The sequence below is a fragment of the Spea bombifrons genome, chromosome 3 (genome assembly GCF_027358695.1).
Source record: "Spea bombifrons isolate aSpeBom1 chromosome 3, aSpeBom1.2.pri, whole genome shotgun sequence".
Lineage (NCBI taxonomy): Eukaryota > Metazoa > Chordata > Amphibia > Anura > Pelobatidae > Spea > Spea bombifrons.
The window spans coordinates 64160770-64180711 of record NC_071089.1 but is presented as its reverse complement, the minus strand read 5'-3'; the positions used below and the strand labels follow the sequence as shown (position 1 = coordinate 64180711).

The window sequence follows — 19942 nt, the reverse complement described above, 5'->3', positions numbered from 1 at the left end:
GTGCATTATGTCAGATCAGCAAAATTTTAATCTTTGGGATTATGTAAAAAAAAAAAAAAAAAAATTCTGTAATCCCAAAGCATCATTACTATGTGATTGCGACAATTTATAAAGCTCCTGACAAGATGCCAAAAATTAAATTACGTGAATTACAAAATCAAGCTTTAAAATGTGGCACATATTTATGTAATCATAATGTATGTGTATATACTGTATGTAATCTCATCTAATTATAACACATTGGAAGACATACACAAGAAACAGATGTGTATACACACACACACTCCGCAAGAGAGGCCTCTTTTGAAGGCTGGCAATTCAGTTCGATAGAGGTATCCTTCTTACCTATTTATTAGTTCTGAAACACTGAAAAGCTTATTTACGACATATGAAATAAGAACATTTTATAAATGAGACGCTATTTGATATTTGAACCATAAATAGGGAGATATCACTTCATACGCATTTGTATGGGTGTATAGGATACATTTAATTAGAACAAAGATAGACTGTGGAAATCAGAAAAAACACAGATATATCCCCAACTTGTCCATACCTGATATGTCTGAAGAGTAGTTAACTATGACAGCATTTTGCAAGAAGAGTAATGAATTCCAACTCTGATTATTAAATACGAATACATCAAATTCTTCAAAATTAACAGAAAAGCCCTTGGTTTTAAAGCTAAACCCCAAGTGTTCAACTTTTTTATTCAATCCATTTAAGACCTAGACATTGCGCAATGAACGCAAACATATCAGACACTTCTTCAATCACTTTGGCAGTGGGTTTGCCTGCACCATGGCCGGCCTTGGTGTCCACATAAATAAGAAGCGGATTTGTCTGGTTGGAACTCCGGCCCACCACGTGTTGTAGAGTCGCTATAAACTTCAGAGAGTGCAGCGGTACCACCCTGTCATCGTGGTCTGCCGTGAGAAGCAACATGGCTGGATACTGCTTTCCATTTTCCTCTGGTACCTTGATGTTATGAAGTGGAGAGTATCTGAAATATAAACAGATGAGTTGGACAAGCCAGACGAAACACAGAAAACAAGCAAGGGACTAAACCTATTTTCATAAAGTAGACTGTAAAACTTTAACATGCCATTGGCAAGAACCACCAGATCAACATAAGGTTGGGAAACTATACTTTTTTATATACAATGAGAAAATGAAAGACACACAACAGAAAAATCATGATAAATATTTCCTATGTGAGTAAAGGGGACAAAGAAGGCATTCACATCTGACACAAGGATTTACCACATTTAGACAGTATAAGCTTTAGTTATTTGTGCAGCTTTACAGCTATTATGGCTTGCCCAATGTCCCACAATATTGGTACCTGCAGTGCAGTAGACATTAGGTACATATTGATAGTTCAGGTCTACAAATGCAGTGCAATGAACTGATTTCTGCTGTTAATGGTAATCAGAAAGAAAAACAAATGTGTTTTCTGATAATGTTGTTAAACCATCAAATACTATTATACAAATACAGTGCCTTATTCTATCTGCTTTTCATATTACTGAGGTAGCTATATTAATGTACAAAGATGAAAAAGGTAGACAGAACCCATTAACATTTTAAGGTGATCAGAGGTTTCAGATCAGTTTTCTCCTTAACAGTTTGTTTTTGTGCTGTATAGATGACATTTTACACCACTTCAATGAAACTTGAAATCAATAAGTGCTTACAGTACGGAATTCTAAGTTCCTTGTCTTTGCCAGGGCATTTGATAACATAATCCTGTATCATGCAGTTTGTTTTCATACAGCCTATAGGATGCAGCGCTCAGAGTATATGGTATCACAACTTGGACTGATCCAGTACAGCAACAAACTAATTGGCTTTTATTTTTATGAAATATGCAAATATAATATACTATTTTAAATTATTTTCTATATGCACTTTGTTCTCTTGCTAGCCCTTTGCCTGTAGACCTGGATGTGGCCATTGGTGGTAGTCATGTGACATTTTAAGGTCATTCCTAACTCAAAAAACACACAGTATGTTGCAAGTAATGTAAAGAATGCCTGCTTATCTTATATGCATTGTTTACTAAAGACAATAGAACAAGGACTTTGTTTGTCTTGAATATTGGCCTAAGATACCAGAAAGCTAACAAAAACACTGTATTGTGAACAAACGTTACACTAAAAACATTTTTGAAAGGTGATATTAGTGCTAAAAACTGTGTTTATATATTTTTTTTTTTTTTTTTTTTTTTTTTTTTTTAGCATTCACTGTGTATACTGCAAGCTGCTATTAGAAGAGGTGGATCCATGTGCCTTTGTCATTCTAGTTTTTAAAGCTGGTATAGTATTATTATTAGTTATTGTTTTATACAGCACCATCAAATTCCATAGCGGTGTACAACGGGTGGACAGGACACAACAAGTAGTATGTAACATAACAATTTGACTTACAGACAACAGGTGAGGAGGGTAAACGAGCTTACAATCTACAGGGATTTAGGGTGTATTTACACAATAGGTAAAAATGCCATTGCTAGGGATAGACCAGCCATACTATTAAAAGTATTAGTAGTAGCCTCAAAGAGTCAAAGAGAGCAACGGTGTAAAAATAAGGACTAATAGTTGGTGCTGATGTACGATGATAACTTACTTTCTTAGCCATTCAAAGTGCTCTTTGTTGTCTGAGCATCCATAATCAGTGGTCCATGCATGGCCAATGGTGAACTTGTGGAACTTTAGCATGTCCATCACACCAACCTGAGCAATGGCACATCCAAACAAGTCAGGACGCTGGTTGGCACAGGAAGCTTTAAAACATAAGGATTTTCACATGTAAATACAAATTAGCAAACATGCACAGGTCAGCAACTGATGCAGCAAATGACACTTTCTTACATAAAATATAGGTCTGCTCCCTAAAGAATTAAGTCTTGTGACAATGGGAAAAAGTAATTTTTACTGATGCAATATTATACATATTGTTGCTAAAATAATTTAAAATTAGTTGGGCTAGTTTATAATCAAACTGTAGACTTAAAGAAACATACCAACTAAAAGGCCACCATTAGAACCACCATTGATAGTGATCTTCCGTGCAGAGGTATATTTTTCTTTGATCAAGTATTCAGCTGCACATTGGAAATCATCGAAACAGTTCTGCTTGTTAGCTAGGATTCCAGCTTTTTAAACAAAAACAAAATAAGAAAAAAAATAACTGTGGTTATCCATACATAGAATTGGGTAGCTTTATATATATTTTTTATATCGTAGGTGACGCGAGTGTGCTTAAAAATCAAACAGAATTTGGGTCCAGAGAAAATAATATTTGGACCAAGTCTGACAAAGATTTAAATCTGTCGTTAAAGTGCGTTTAGCAGTTAAAGCGCCAAGTGGTCAAGCAACATGGAGGCTGTGTATCAAACGTGTTATGAGCTGAGGAGAAACATTTTTCTCTAATTCTGATGTGAGATTGGTCTAAATGAGTGAGAAGGCAATATATGCATTTATGTGTATTTATGTATCAGCTCATACACCCTTGCTTGCCGTCTGCTCACCTACAAAATGTTATCATATACAATTATACTATATACTCTTTTGCTAATGTGTTGCACAGCTGGTCAAATGTTCTTGAGATACACGACTAGCTTTTAACAACATATCACATTGCAGAAAACTGTACCTTGTAAAATAATTCTAGGTTACACACAAGGCCACATTTGTCAAATCTCTTTGGATTAAAAAGAAAATACAGCTCACGTTCTTCCAGAGGACAAATTCGGGAAAATCTGTAATTGTTTTCCTAAAATAACATATGCTCAGAGCAACACCTGCCAACCCGTATGAAGGACATACTAAATCATTTCACGCATATCGAGATCTATTTTATTACTCCAGAGCTGATTAACCAAACATAAAAATGTCTATTATTGCCTGTCTGCAAATTATGATTAAAGTAATAATCCACATTCTTCATTTTCACTGAAACAATACCATAAAAATAGATTTATAAACAATCAGGTTAACTGATCAGAGAGTCAGCACAACAGATGTGCAATCAAGAAACCAGACATTAAATGGAACAAAACTGTAATGCTAAATGCAGACAGGCAATTATTTGGTGTACCCACCTGAATGGAAATCAGGATATTTTTGGATCCATGATGTGAAAAAGTTTAAAAAATGCTTTACTTAAAATGCAGAACAGGTAGATTATTTTAACAAAACGGGAAGATGGAACAGGACAATTAGTACCGTGCTACATTTAGATATTTCATTGTTTACATGTTTGGACCGTCAATGATATTAAAAAAAGTACATTAAAAGTGAGCCCAAAGTTTTTAAAACTCATAGCTGAACTCAAGTTAATTCTGTAAAGATGTATGTTAGTTCTACCACTGGAAATTGATAATGTTTATCAGAAGTAGGAATTGGATTGGCCTTGTGAATTATAACATCAGTTCCTCCATGAAGTAAAACACCTCTGCTGCATGCCTCCAACAAAGATTCTCTATATTATTTCAAAATATAAATTGATAACAATACACCAGTTCAGTGTGTAAAGAAAGATATGTGTGTTGAAAGAGTTCAGTCAATCAATACATTATCTTATTTATGTTATAAAATCTAAGTGTTCAAATATTACATTGCAAACACTAATGGACAACATCATGATCTGTGTTATCACTCTGGAAAAGATTAAGCAGGTCGTAGTGAATATAACCATAAAACTGTGTACTCTTATGAATGTTCCATGCAGATATAATTGTGACAGCACTTTGAACATACAGTAATGCTTTCCCATGGTCTACATTATTTATATCGGCATTTGTGAAAGAAATATATTTTAGGTATGATATAGATGTCTGTATATTTTTATACTATTACCTATAATCACAGTTAAAGAAATTAATATTACAGCTTTTTTTTATGGGTTATACCACTTTTGCTTGGCTTCTAAAGAACAAATACATTTTACTGTAATTGTTTTGTTAAATGGGGGTGGGAAAACAAGCTTTTAGCACAATATGGTAGGAAAAGTAAGCATTTGTGAAACACTTAAAAGTTTACAAACTGAAAATATAAATGTGCTTAATTTGCTTCAACAATTGACATTTCAAACCAATGAATAAATAAAACGAGAATGTTAATTCTACAGTTTGATTTTCATCAATGAAATGCCATTAAGCTTTTGGTTTACCTTTGTGCCAATTTTCTCCATATTCTCCACCACCTCTGATGTTTGCAATAGCAAGAATCCCACCAAGATTCCTCATAAAAATAAGCCTGGACACACTGCAAGACAATTACAAATAGTTACCCCAAGTATAAATTTGCTGTCAATCACATAACCATCATGTAAACAATATCTTACCAAATATCACTGATTTTTGTAATTAAATATGCACTTAACTATCCTCTGGCTGTTATGCACTGTGTAGGTAGGGTTGGTCAGAGATTAAAATGAGCATTAGCAATTTAAAGATGTGCTCTTTAGCATGCGGCAGTATGTACTGAAGGCCCAAATCTGATGCACAAAGGCCAACAGAGTGCCCTTACCCTTAATAAACTAAATAAGGTTCTTGAATTCCTGTACTGTGGCAACCTTACAATGAGTCTGCTATCTGCATCTAGGAAAAGATTCACCCATTACCATGTCAGGCATTAAAAACCTCTTCGTTCCTCGCTATGGTCATCATAGTGGAACAGTCTAAAAAATTATCTAAACTACTGCTCTCCAGCTGCAAACAATGTGTAATGATTGACTATGTTTAAAGTATAATATATATTTTATATATTCTACTGTGCTGTATCATGCTTTGGTCCGCTACACAAAAAATCTGGACAGCACCGTTTCAGACATTTTTTGTATAAAAACACAACAGCAAAAGCAATGAACTATACCTTACCTGTAGCTTGGGGTGATTGATATGTTAAATCCTCCATAACCATATAGAAAAGCTGGGTGAGAACCATCCAGCTTAATGTCTTTTTTGTGTACAATAAACATTGGTATTTCGGTGCCATCTTTGCTGGGGTAAAAAACCTAAAACATAAAAGTTAGTTTTCATTACGTAAGAAAAATAGAGGAAAGCACAACCTAACAAAAAGCAATAAAAGTATAATAATTCAGATTCCCGGGTTGCTGCTAGAATAATAATGACCAATAAGGACACAAAACAAAGCATGCCCTGCAAATATCATCAATATTTCACCATATCAAGCAAAGAAGAAATGAAAAAATAGATAAAAAATATTAATTTAACGACAGAGAATGTGAAACGTGCATTAAAAAGAACCATAGATCAGTTTTTATTTTTGTTTAGAACACAAGTAGGTTAAAAACATCACTTGTGGCTTAAATGTGATTATACACATCACTTGGCTGGCTCTGATCTTCAGTGGGTGACAGATGAAAGCAACTGTTTTTTTCACTCTTGAAATGTGTTTGCTTTGATTATACAGCCAGGCCAAGATGGGCAAGTTATTTAATTAAGAAAAGGATGCCTGGCTTGGTGTTGAATACCAATATAACCCACTGGAACAAGGACTACAATAACCCTTCCTATCTCAAGTGCACAGCATTCCATCAGAATTGTAACTGAAACATATCCATAATAACAGAGGTGGCTGTTTTCAATTACAATTTTTTATGGAGAAAGCAATATATTCTTTTTCTTTTGTAGATAGTACCATTTGTACTTGAATGGAATACTTTTTTCCCTTAAAAAGCTGAGCCGGGTAATTGTTTTACAAATTGCACACTTTATTTCTTTGCTTTTGTTAACGCAAAGTTTCCGTGTCCAGAACTGAATTGTATGGCTCACTGGTGGATGCTGGTCACTGCACAGAGCTTGATTTAAAATCAGTTGACTGAGGGTGAATTAGTTTGGTGTAACAAGGATATTATGAACTGCTCACTTGTATAGCAGAGACGTGCTACTGATGCCCAACCACCGATGCTGAATTGAAATGCAAAATATCCCAATATATTTCTAAAAGAAGCAACCATCTTAATTGTGTTTTATTACACACAATATGTAGTGCAGTTTGTACATTAGGATTGTTGGGACTCACTGTAGGACAATGATGGAAAATTTTTTGGGCTTGAGTGCCCAACTTTCTGCATGAAACCAGGTTGCAGACCTCAAAGTGCCAATGCTGCATGTTGGTGCCTTCCTCTGGTGTAGTACAGTGTTGTTTTCACCTCCCATTAAGAAGACGAAAACAAAACACCAAAAATACACATAAGCACATACCCACTTACATGCATACACAAACATACATTATTAACAACACAATCGTAGACGCATGCAAGAATAAGTTGGGTGCCATTTTCACCTTCCAAGAGATTACAGAAGTTGAATTCCGACTGTCAACTGAAGTTGCCATGAACTGTAGAACTAGATCTAGTGTGCTAGGTCCTGTATAGGCACATAATACTGCTCTCATACATAAAGCTTGCAGAGCTTGACGTAATCACTAGACGGGCCCAGTTATTGAGACTTGTGCGTGGAGGTTGGCTATGCGCACCTACCACCATTTCAACAGATCAAAACTTGTTTCAGGGCATGCGGCTAAAGGTATGGCTAGGAGGCTTTTTATGTGAATTTGTTAAACATTGGTAGTCATTTATGTAAAAGAGTTGGGAATTTAGAGGTAAAATATACATTTTTTACACAATTTTAAGAAAAGATGGAGAATAGTGCTGTGATTTGTGAAGTGAATATACTACTTTAAAATAAATAGATTGTTTCTGACACTGTGTAAACCTCTGATATCTAACACGCAAAATATAAGGTTTCTTGTGATCAAGTGTGGTTTCTGAGCTGCAGTGATTATCTTGTCCGGTAGCAAAAGAGCAATTACAGTTCTGAAACAAGATAGGAGGCTTTCAGGAAGACTTCAAAACCGATAACGCAAATTCAATCTTGTCTCAAATTCTCTATCCTGGAAATCATTTTGTTAAAATCTTAATAGGCAATAATAGGAAATGTCCTTATAACCGAGATAAATGTGGGTAGGGACAGGTCAAGTCCTACAGAGAAGGGACTCTCTAGTGATATATACAATTACTAAAATTAGACCGAGTGTGACAGTGATCAGGGAATGTCTGAGTGTGATTCTGAGTTCAGTAATGCTAGCAAAAGCATCAATATAGTTATTTCTAGAGCTCTAAACTTGATGTATAAATTGATCTAATAGGTGGAAAAAAAGAGAGCAAGGGTGGAGGAATGTATCCCACAGAAAAGGAGAATTGTAGTAAGAGACAGAAAGTAAAAAGGTAAAACCCCAAGTAGCTCATTAATAATGCAGACCATTTAATCCGATATTGTTGCAGGCATCTTGTGTCAAGGGTTTACTTACTTCTATACAGTCCAGAAGATGTGAGAGAAGTACAGATTATGTGCTTAACCCTGCTGAACCATGAAGAAAAAGCCTCCTTCTGCAAGGTGTATGGGCTGAGTAAATTTGGTTTTTGGGGCAGCACCGACAAATACCTTAATGTTCAAGGGCACCCCCCATATATATTGCCACAGAGGTGACCAATATGTATTTTAGCCATATTCCCTGTTTTTGCATGTGTGTTATTGTCATTCCAAGCAAAGATTACAAAAAATATAGATGACTCAACATGTATGTTAATAGTGAATGTCATAGAAAAGTGCAATACATTTCTAAAGGTATAAGTAAAGGTGAACACGATGATACTTTTTATACTTAATTTATTTTAAATAACATAATGTTCACTATGGTACCTTCCATGTCTTATGTAGAGGGCTTGTATGAAAACTCTACATAAATACTATAGTTGTGTTATGCATTCTGTGCTTATGTTCTATTATACCTTGGATTAGTAAAATCATGTAACATGTCACCTAGCCTTAGGAAGACTGAGCATCATGTTATCAGGTGGTCTAACAGATTTTTATAGGCTGCTATACAGGCTAATGTGCCTAAGTTATCAGCTTTTTTCATAAAGGGAACAGTTGTGTGAAAAATACATTAGTACCCTATTTGCTCGATTATAAGACGACCCTCCAAAATCTGAATATTAACTTATGAAAAAAAAGAAAAAGCCTGAATATAAGACGACCCTGTAGGAAAAAAGTTTTACCAGTAAATGTTAGTTCATGTAAACTATGTGAACAATTGTTTGTTAATAAAAGCTATGATTGAGAAAAATATTTTGTTTTTATGTCCTTTTTTTTTTTTACCTGCCCCCCCAGTTATGCACATCTGCCCCCAGGCTTGCCACTCTGCCCCAGAAATGCCTTATACCCCATACATGCCACTGTGCCCCATGATATGCCTTTTAACCCTCTGTATGCCACTGTGCCCCATGATACGCCTTTTAACCCTCTATATGCCAATGTGCCCCATGATATGCCTTTTGACCCCCTATGTGCCACTCTGCCTCCAGAAATGCCTTGTACCCCTATATGCCACTCTGGCATTTAGGGGGTTAAAAGGCATATTATGGGGCAGAGTGCCATATAGAGAGGTAAAAGGCATTTCAGGAGGCAGAGTGGCATTAAAGGGGTTAAAAGGCATTTCACAGAGCACTCTGCCTCCAGAAATGCCTTACACCCCCCATTTAACACTCCCCCTCCCTCCTCCAAACTTACTGGGTCTTCTGCGCATACCACAGGAGGATCCAGGTCCCCTGCATCTGAGCCCCCGGTGCTTAGTACGGGCAGCATGTAGAGCTCCACGCGAATCGCGTACAGCTCTACACGCTGCCCGGACTAAGCACCGGGGACTCAGAAGCACCGGTAGGTTGGAGGGGGGGCATAACACAGGAGGATGCAGGTCTCCTCCTGTGTTATGCCCCCCTCCAATTTACCGGTGCTTCTGAGTCCCCGGTGCTTAGTCCGGGCAGCGTGTAGAGCTCTACGTGATTGTATCGTGTAGAGCTCTACGCGATTATATCGCGTAGAGCTCTACACGCAGCCCGGACTAAGCACCGGGGACTCAGAAGCACCGGTAAGTTGGGGGGGGGGGGTTAACACAGGAGGAACCAGGTCCCCTGCATCGCTGCGGGGGATCTGGATCTTAGTCTCATAATCAGACCTATTTGAGGTCTGATTATAAGACGACCCTGATTATAAGACGACCCTGATTATAAGACGAGGGGTATTTTTCAGAGCATTTGCTCTGGAAAAACCTTGTCTTATAATCGAGCAAATACGGTAGTTTTTTTTTTTTTTAAATGCTACAAACATTAACCCCTTGAGGACAGCGGGTTGTCCTTAAACCCACTGAGGACAATGCATTGTGAGCCTGCACATGTACAGACTGTTGTGAAGGGGTAAATAAATGCAAGTGTTCACTTTAAGGTACATAGAAGCAAATGTTTATTTAGCGATGTTCGTAATAATCCATGATTATCTTAAATAAGAAATCGCAAGTGCCAAAAAATAAAAAGCACAGTGGTTAACTCTGATACAGAACCATGTTACTTCCTGTACAGCTACTTTAGTGACACCGGAGGATACGTGATATGTAATGATTTACAGTTAACATACACATGTCAAATAAATGTATAGAATACTATAATTTATGAAAGTATGTATCAGCAACAAAAAAAAAAAGTATGAAGGCCAGAAAAGAAGCCTTTGCTTAAATATGTTAATACCACAGTTCGTTTAACATTCACATTCCAATTAGATGTTGTAGTTTATAACCTCAGCAGCAAAATGTTATAGAAACCCCTTTCACACCATATTAGTGCCTTAGGTGTGGAGAAGCCCAAGCAAGTTACACTGAGCTAATTATATTGAGAGAAAACCTCCCGAGAGTCTAAAAACATCTGCTATACTCTTCTTGAAGATCACGTGCTTTACAACAAGGAAAGCCCGTACTTGATATGTCCTTGTGTAATATGGAAATCCAGAATGAGACTAAAGCCAGAGCTGATTATTTAAGCATGTAATTTCTTTATACTAGAAATTGGGCTACCCAATGATTTAAATTTACATTTTTCACAATCCCTATAGCATATTTTAACAAACCTCTACTGGTGTGTTCAGGATTCTCTCTCTCTCTCTTAACATGCATGCTGTCACTTCAGCATTGGTTACTATAATACAAGGTGTTCCTCCTTCACGTAAGTCTCATGGGTACAGCTGAATATGCAAGACTTCTGCCAGGAAGCGGAAGATGTCTGCTGCTGATCATCAATCACAGAGAGTGGTCCTTAAAACACTCATACATGGTTGTTACTGAAAGGGGTTAATCTGATTATGGAATACAATGTGATCAAATATATAATCCCATTGTTATTCTTGGGTAAAATCACAAGATGCCTTGTCTCTGATTTTCTAATTATTGTTCATTGGTTCACGCAGCCTTCGTTAGGATAATTAAATAATATGAACGAACTTTGCGACGGGAAAGTAATTGGAAAATGCTGATTTGGCCACCTTATGCATTACTAGACCAAGACAGCCAGCCGGTTGCAAACAACTTGGTGATACAGGAAACGTTTTGAACAATGTTTTCCTCCGGGAAAGTGTTTTTTTCCTAAATAATTAAATCCAAATAGCGGATTGCAAGAAAATAACCATTTGCTACCTAAAGTTCATGAAATAAATAAAAAGCCAATAGACTTTAAACACACATCAGCTACAATGAAGAAATCCCTGAAGACCTGTGCAGCAGATTGGTGAACGTTGCACCATGGTAAACTCTGATTAATGAAAAGACACAAGGAAACCAGAATAAACTGCGGGAGCGCGTAGGCTTTATTTATACTGCTCTGGCTCACTGATTACATCAGCTTTATGTACAAGCACCATGTGTAGCCTATTTATTTACATACATAAGTCCTTTTATTCCCTAGTGATCACAATTGATGCAACACCTTTGGGAACCTTTCCAGAAATGCATTTTGCTTTCCTAGAAATTAAATCAAAGAAAAACACAAATTAAGATTCCAGGCATTGCAATTCTGTCTTGGTCCAGAAGCACATTGAATGGAGGATGCTGTGACTGGCGGTGCCGATAGAAAAAAAAGAATAGTTCTTTGTAATGACTGCTACAGAGTTTCGTCTCAATATCCAGATGCCATTTGTAAGTTTGCTGATGGACTGTACATTTTTTTTTTAAATTAATTTTTACAAGGTCTACAGATTCTCCACCTCTGTCTAATAGGGAAAGGATTAAAATGATTACAGAATTTGTATCATTTAGTAAATACATGCACGTGACTTAAAACATTAAACAGGTATATATACTAATATGGATGAGGAAGACGTTGTGGAAGATGCATACTGTACTGATTACGTCCTAATTACAAGATGCAAACATAGACAAATGTATCATTGCAATGAAAGAAATGTTTTAAAAAATAAAACATATACTTTTGGTAGCAAAATATTGAAATATTATATAGTGTTTAGTATTGTAAGATTTTGTTAATCCAAGAGGACGGCTGACACATTTAGATGTTACACCACGTTTTACAAATATGTGACGACTCCCAGAGCTCAAAAGGGCTATGCATTGGGGGAGTCAGAGTGCTAAATATACTGCTAGGGGTGACATATACTTTTGAAACCGTGATGCGCCTATTTTTATATTTGTCATGTCATTACCAAAATAGGTTACAATTCTAGGTATATGTGGTATTTCTAAAATCAGGGTGGGTGCTTATATATATATCCACCAACAATTCAAAGCACTCATAGGCCTTGTATCAATATTAAAATAAAAAATTTATTCACATCACAAAATGATGTAAATAAAATATTTTGTTGCTGCTGAATGCACTGGGTCACTGGGGCATTTCAAGCAGGGCTGATTGATTTATATATAGATATATATAATACTGTATTATGAGTTTATTCATTTACACTATATATCTATACAATTATAAGAAAAACTGTAAAGAAAGACCCCTACTTTACTTAAATTACCGATATATATATATATATATATATATATATATATATATATATATATATATATATATATATATATATATATATATATATATATATATATATATATATATATCATTTGTTTTGTAAACTAAATGAAAGAAAGGGAAATTGTGTGTAAAAAATACTGAAAATGCTTCCATTGTTAATTCTAAAACATCCTTATCCTTAAGCAGTCAAAAGTCATGCCAGCACAACAAAATTTTCCTAAAGAAAAGATATGCCCAGGCAAGAATTTACCATGATCTTCCCCACCAACATTTGTGAAGACAGAGACATAAAAAATGATAATAGGTACAAAGCCACTGACTGAGAACATACTGAAAACATGCAGGCAGCAGAAGACAGGGGATTTAATAAAAAAAAAAATTATATGCATAATGTGCTGACCTAATCTGCAGGAGTCACTTTATTCAGCGCTGAGTGGTGATTCTCAGCAAGGTCACACCAGACGATGACCTGGTTTGCTTCTGGGACAGACTAGCCAGGTAGCAGATGAAGGACATACATGTCTCTTCTCATACTCATTCCACGATGACTTGTTCAAGTGACCTGGTTAGAAATTTTCCGTCACAGTGCATCAGATCTCAGCTCATCTGTCATGGTGTCACGCGCAACTTACTTCAGAAGGCGACTTGTGTAACCTCAGGAACGAGATAGCACCTTTATATTCTTGAAATCACTTCTGTAAATGCCTTGGTAAAACAAACCTAGCACTAAGAGGCTACCCATGAAAGTTGGCAGACTTTTTATGGCCATTTGTAGCTAGTATTATTACATAAATATCAAAGTCTATAATGATATCATAATAGCTGATCATAAATTGTGCTTGCCCCAATCACAAACAAAAAATTCCTCGATAAACAGGGTTTTTTTTCTCAAGCAGCTAACATCTAGGGCTGCAACTAACAATTATTTTCATAATCGATTAGTTGGCAGATTATTTTTTCGATGAATCGGATAAAAAAATAAATGTAAATTTTTCATTTAAAATAATTTAATAAACAAACAAACAGGATGTTAAAAACAAACGGCAGAATAAAAAAAAAAACTGAGAAAAATGCATTTCTTGTTTTTATTTCCCAACCTGCCCCATTTATGCACATTTGAGCCCACTCCTCCCCTCCTCCCTCCCCTCATATGCCTTATACCCTATATGCCTTATATACCCTATATGCTTTATACCCCCTGATATGCCATAGTGCCCTCTGATATGCCTTTTACCCCAGATATGACATTCGGCCCCCCAAATATGCCACTCTACCCCTCCAAATATCCCTTATACCCATTATATGCTACTGTGCCCCCCTGATATGCCTTATACCCCCAGACATGCCCCATGCCACTGTGCCCCCTGATATGCCTTATAGCCCCCTGATATGACACTGTGCCCCCCAAATATGCCTTATTACCCCCTATATACCACTGTGTCCTTGATATGCCCCCTCAGATATGCCTTATAGCCCCAGATATGCCACTCTGTCCCCCTGATATGCATTATACCTCCTATATAAGTTTTATTTGAGACGGTTTTATTACAGCAGCATGTAAGCAGAAGCCTGGAAGACCATATACTGAAATAAAGGTTACAAGGTAAAAACTGTGTGAACATTTAATAATCCAGTTTATTATCAAAGATTTAAACAATAATTTACCTTATTCCATTTTATATTGGCACTTACAAAAGAGGTGCAATTATATTTAGATATCACCTTAAAACAATGGAATGGGAATATAACTATTTCTCATATCAGGTCTCAAGACCTGACTACAGTAAGACACAAACTTCTTCTTCTTAAGATCAAACACCCTGAAGGCCAGTATCCTTTACAAGCATAGAGACATCAATCAAATGTTCTGCGGCAATTGGCGGCACAGGAACCAGACGTTAAAAACCAACACTACAACAACATATTTATTGTAAGAAACACTCAACAGAAACATATGTCTTAAGGTGCCAATGACTGCCCCTTAAGTTTACCCATTGATTTTTCTACTTTATATCGACATAATCCAGTTCTAAAACAGCTCTATGTGTTCCAGATACCACTAGCAGTCCATAACCCTGGCTAAGCAAAATTAGATAAAATATTAATTTGGTAATTTGACACTATTTTAACAGTGGCTCTCACAGTAACAGCCTTAAAACTGTGTTAATTTTAGTTACGAGAATCCTTGACCCAAATTTTCCCAACAAAAGGACTGATTTTATCTCACACTGCTTACTTTGAGACTAAACCGTAGCTTACAAAGTAGAAGACACTGAAGCATTTATCCAAACATTAATATTTAGGTAATCTCTCACAACAAATGTTTATTTTAGCATCAGGATCAAATCAAAGGAATGTGGCTTTGCTTTCATCACAGAACATTCCTCTAAGGCAACTATCCTAGAATTTTATCAAAATAGAATTACAGAATTGCTACCCTTTGAACAAGGGATTTCTACATTTCACACAGAATGAAGGTTGGATGGGAAGTCATGTTGAGTTATATAGTGCTGCTGTGGTATGTTTGAATTTATGTTATTTGAAAATTGTGCATGTGTGCGTAAGGTTTAGAGCGATCATTGTGATTGAGTGGCTCTCAGTACCTTTTGAGTTTGTGTCTGCCTGACTAAGCGTGGTCAATATGTTTGAATATGCATCAGAGAGGAAAAGCTGGAGTTGAGCATCTTATTTATAGGATGTGAGGTATGATAAAGGTTGTGGCAGAATCAGAATGATAGTGGTGTATTTATTAAGGGGTGCTGGAAATACCAAAATGATAGGACTAGGATAACACAAATACGTGATACACAGGATTTGAACTATGCCATTTGGAGCAGGTGTTTTTCCATGACTGGTTATCATTTCCATCCTGGCACTGCCTAACATTCTCTATATTGTCATCCAAAAATTGGTATGGTTTACATTGAAAGTTTTGTTATTCTGCATAACTGCATAAGGAACTTACTTTTTATAGCTATATAAATGATGTTTCTTATGTTTCTGCACTCATTATTAAATATAATGTATCCCCTGCACAGGTTGAAAATGCCTTTGTTGCAAATCAACAAATTAAATAATCATTTCAGACACCATCCAAAAAGTATATGAATGTTGAAGAGCCTCTAACGTTTATTTGTTATCACAGAAATGACATTGACACTTGCATGTCTGCATTGAAGCTTGCTGATTTCATGGTCAGAGCTTGAACCTAATAGGATGTTACACTAGCATATTGGCAGCTCGGAAGAGCTTAACTGACAAACTCATGCCGGCCGTGTCAAATCAATTTTACCTCATTCGGGCTGTGTTAACAAAACACGAGCCATATTGAAAATGTCATTCACTGTAAAGTGACTACATCCAATATAAAGTATTTAGAACATCAGAGGAATACTAAATGTTAGTAAACCATTTGGACACTAGAAACAAATATACCCGGAGGCTTTATTTTATTGACAGTGCTGTGGATAAGTGGAACAACCTTCTGGCAGGAGTGGTACAGGGGAGGGAATTTAATTAGGCAGTATTGCTTAAGTGTAAATGATACTATATAGAGTCGAACCCATAGATGCACCTTTGGTAAATTGCCATATTGTTGGAAGTTCCCAGTGCAGTTACAGAGCAAGACATAGGGAAACATTTAATTTATTTGGGAAGACCTAAAAGTCTGGGAGATATATGTTGGCCAAGTAGACAATTGAAAACCATTCAAGTTCATTAAAATAAATACCAATAATTAAAGTTATGGTGGGTAAAGGTGATGGAAAACCCTTCCACTTAAAATTAAGGGCCCATCTAATTGCCCATCTACAGACACCAGACAAGCCAGAAGGTTTGTTTTTTCCTCAGAAATCTCATGGTGTGGATATAGGGGCAAAAGGTGATAACAGTTGACCTTATTTGCATGCACCTACCCAGAATCCCTTGTGGTTGTGGCAGCACCAAGAGATTTCTGAGGAAAAAAACAAGCCTTCTGGCTGTCTGTAGATGAGTGGTTAAAATAAATACAAAATACATTTTTCTGTATTCATATGCCTGAATTAATAGAAGAAATCATTTTATTTCCTACTTGAGCCGTAATATCATACAACACTTTGGTAAAAGTAAAAAAAAGATATTGAAAACTTAAAACACGCATTTCTGAATAGTTTTTTTCTTTTTGGACTGTGTTTGCAGTGATTCAGCTACAACCAGGTTATGAAGAATTTATGAGAAAATTCACCATGGCAGTTGTTTTCAATAACCCCCCTAATTCACATTTCCTTCACGTTCTACAGGCAGCACATTCAAGTCTGTACAATTTGCTTTGCTCCAAGGAAGGGAAACTTTCAACATCCGAGTAACAATGATAAATAGAAATTAGAGAATTAAAAGACTTCCAATACGTTATTTATATTGACTAGAATATACAAAGGAGGATTCGGGTTTTGACAATTACAGATTTATTATTTTTACCTTCTTCTAATTCTTATCACAAGTAATGCGCGTAGCTAGATCCCTTCTTTTGAATTCATGGAAAGTTAAGTGTAAAAACAGGATGAACCTTTACTCAGCTGCCGCGAGGGAATTCTCATGTCAGAGATGACCGCTTTCAGTCCACTTACTCCACTGATTTGCAGGAATTATGGATTTATCTGTAACAGGCAATTCTGCAGCAAGGTGGTAAAATAATCAAAGGAATGTCCAGTTGATATTGATGGCAATGATGATTTGATGGATCACTTTCCATAACCGTTTCTCATCATACACAGCCTCCCATGTTCTTTATGCGTATGTATGTAACACATTTAAGTCATTGCTGCCCTGACACATTCGAATCCATTTATAATGGTGTTACAAGTCGACATTTCTGAGAAAGTGACAGAAACGTGCGACAGATTGTAACAATAAAATCTGACAAAATTAGCTGGTTGTTGACACGTGTTCCAACCTGCTAAACTTGATGAATTTCTGCTCTGCTAAGCAGTTTCTGTTATTCTGAAGTCTATGATCTCCTAACTGGCAGATTTGCACTACAGAGGAGACTGTTCCACGCCAGCAAAGGCTCCATTGTATGCAATTTTAAGAGACATCATATCCTGGCACTCAGCGGTGAGGACCAAGGCCAGCAGAAAGTACGCAGTGATGGGTCATAAAATTCTGTATAATGCGTTAGAACTGACATAACTACTACCTTCAGCTGCAACATACCTTATAAACTTTACTCTTTGAGGTTTTTTTTTTTTTTTTTTTTTTTTTTTTTTTTTTTTTTTTTTTTTAGGAGCACTAAATCCATACAAACCACCTAAGCATAAACTTTCTGTAACTGGTGTTTTTTTTTTGTTTTTTTTTTACTCTCTTTTCTTTCTAATTATTTCCTTTTCACATACTGGCTCATTACTTCCTGATTATTTTTCCATTTGTATTGCTGATTCTAAATATATATTATTTTTCCTGTATGTGTCTTGGGAGTGTGTTCTTTTCTTATGTTGTGTTTTCCTCAACAAAAGTTGACAAGCACGGATCGATAACATGAAAGCAGAACAGACGCTCACACACAAGCAGATTTGTCCCAAGGAATGCAAACACACAGATGAATGGCTTATCTCTGCTCCAATGTGACAAGTAATACTTTTGCGAGTGCATATTTTTCATTGTTTGATTGAAAAGCATCTCAGTGGCATGAAATTTGCTGTATAGACGCTTGCTTTTCCAAACAAAGCTGCTCATACATTTTAATAATGTGTGAAGACTCCCGAAAAACACATTTCTGGAAACACATATGCTTACAAAGCAGATGTGCTGAAATATATACATATCTGTAAGGGTATGCAATAGGCAGAATATATTAGTAGCTTGATTCTAAAGAGTGAATGAATATGTAAGGTAGACTAAAAATTTACATTTTCTTTTTGGTACCATACAATATTTGTACAAAAATACAGACTATGGAAGTAATACACAGGAACATTTAGCATGTTTCTATGGTTAATTGTGCCAGACCTAGCACTCCGCCAGGCTGTTCTTTATAAATAGGGCCATTAAAAGAGACACATAAGACCTACAGAGTTCACCTAAGTTAAAATCAATATTTCCATGTACACTAAAAAAAAACAAATGTTTCTATATCAATACACTAAAATCTATAACTGTATGGGCTTGTTTTGCTACTCCAGCACTCACAGGGTGCCATCCACTGTCTGGTTGAGCATCATGGAATTTGCAAGTCAGCTACAAGCTGGAAACCATATTCACCTCCATCTAACTTGAGTGTTTTATTCAATGTATCCTAATGATTGTCTTAAACTGTCTGTCCCACAGGTAAATATAAAATGTAATTCATTGTTGAATGATATTTGGAGTTTTTACCCAATAATTATCATAAATTGAACACAGGTGTCAAAAATGTTCTGAAATGACTGTTTCTTTAACATAGGGAGATGCCACTAATGCTTCTGTAAATCTTGTCCACTGACAAAGCAAAATGGCATCATAACTATTGATGCTCACTTACATTCTCAAATTATACTTAATAAAGTGGTAGCTGATAACCACTAATGGCCAACAGAATGCTTTCAGACTTTAGCAAGCGAAACAGAAATCATTTTCCCAGAGGAAGCACACCTCTATTAGGCAAATGTGGCAACAGTACAGAATACTATTGGTATGTTCAATAGTCTATGTTAAATTGTATATATTTTACTACAAATATTATATGTAAATGCAAGTTGTGTCATAGAATCTAGATTTTTTCCCATAACCAATAGACAAGCTTAAACTGACATTTCATATGCATTGATTGTGCATGGGATTCCCCAGTGATTTAGCGTGAGAAAGCAGAGAGTCCTCACATTTTGCTATGTGGTGTTCTGCTGTTCATAGCATATTTTACCATTAATTAAGGTATCGGTCGGCTAATGGGCCAGCGTGTAGCATGAATCATAGTCTTGCCAAGCAGCACACAACTCCCTCAAACTGGTTCACCAGGTATTTGGGTGACAGGTGTCCAAGGACACAGGGACAAAGCTAACCACCGATTGTGACCCAAAGTATA

At 36.2% G+C, this 19942-nt stretch overlaps 1 protein-coding gene across 1 annotated transcript in view; it reads right to left on the bottom strand.

Annotated features, from left to right (window-relative positions):
• Positions 1–465: 465 nt before the first annotated feature.
• The window catches only part of PREP (prolyl endopeptidase), a 57245-nt gene continuing 37768 nt past the window's right edge, over positions 466–19942 (bottom strand). The window contains exons 11-15 of the mRNA XM_053458888.1: positions 5885–6021; positions 5176–5270; positions 3026–3157; positions 2629–2785; positions 466–1003 (exon numbers count right to left, since the gene is read on the bottom strand). Of these exons, the coding sequence (XP_053314863.1) occupies positions 709–1003; positions 2629–2785; positions 3026–3157; positions 5176–5270; positions 5885–6021 (816 nt within the window). The 3' untranslated portion in view covers positions 466–708. The remainder of the gene's footprint in view (positions 1004–2628; positions 2786–3025; positions 3158–5175; positions 5271–5884; positions 6022–19942) is intronic.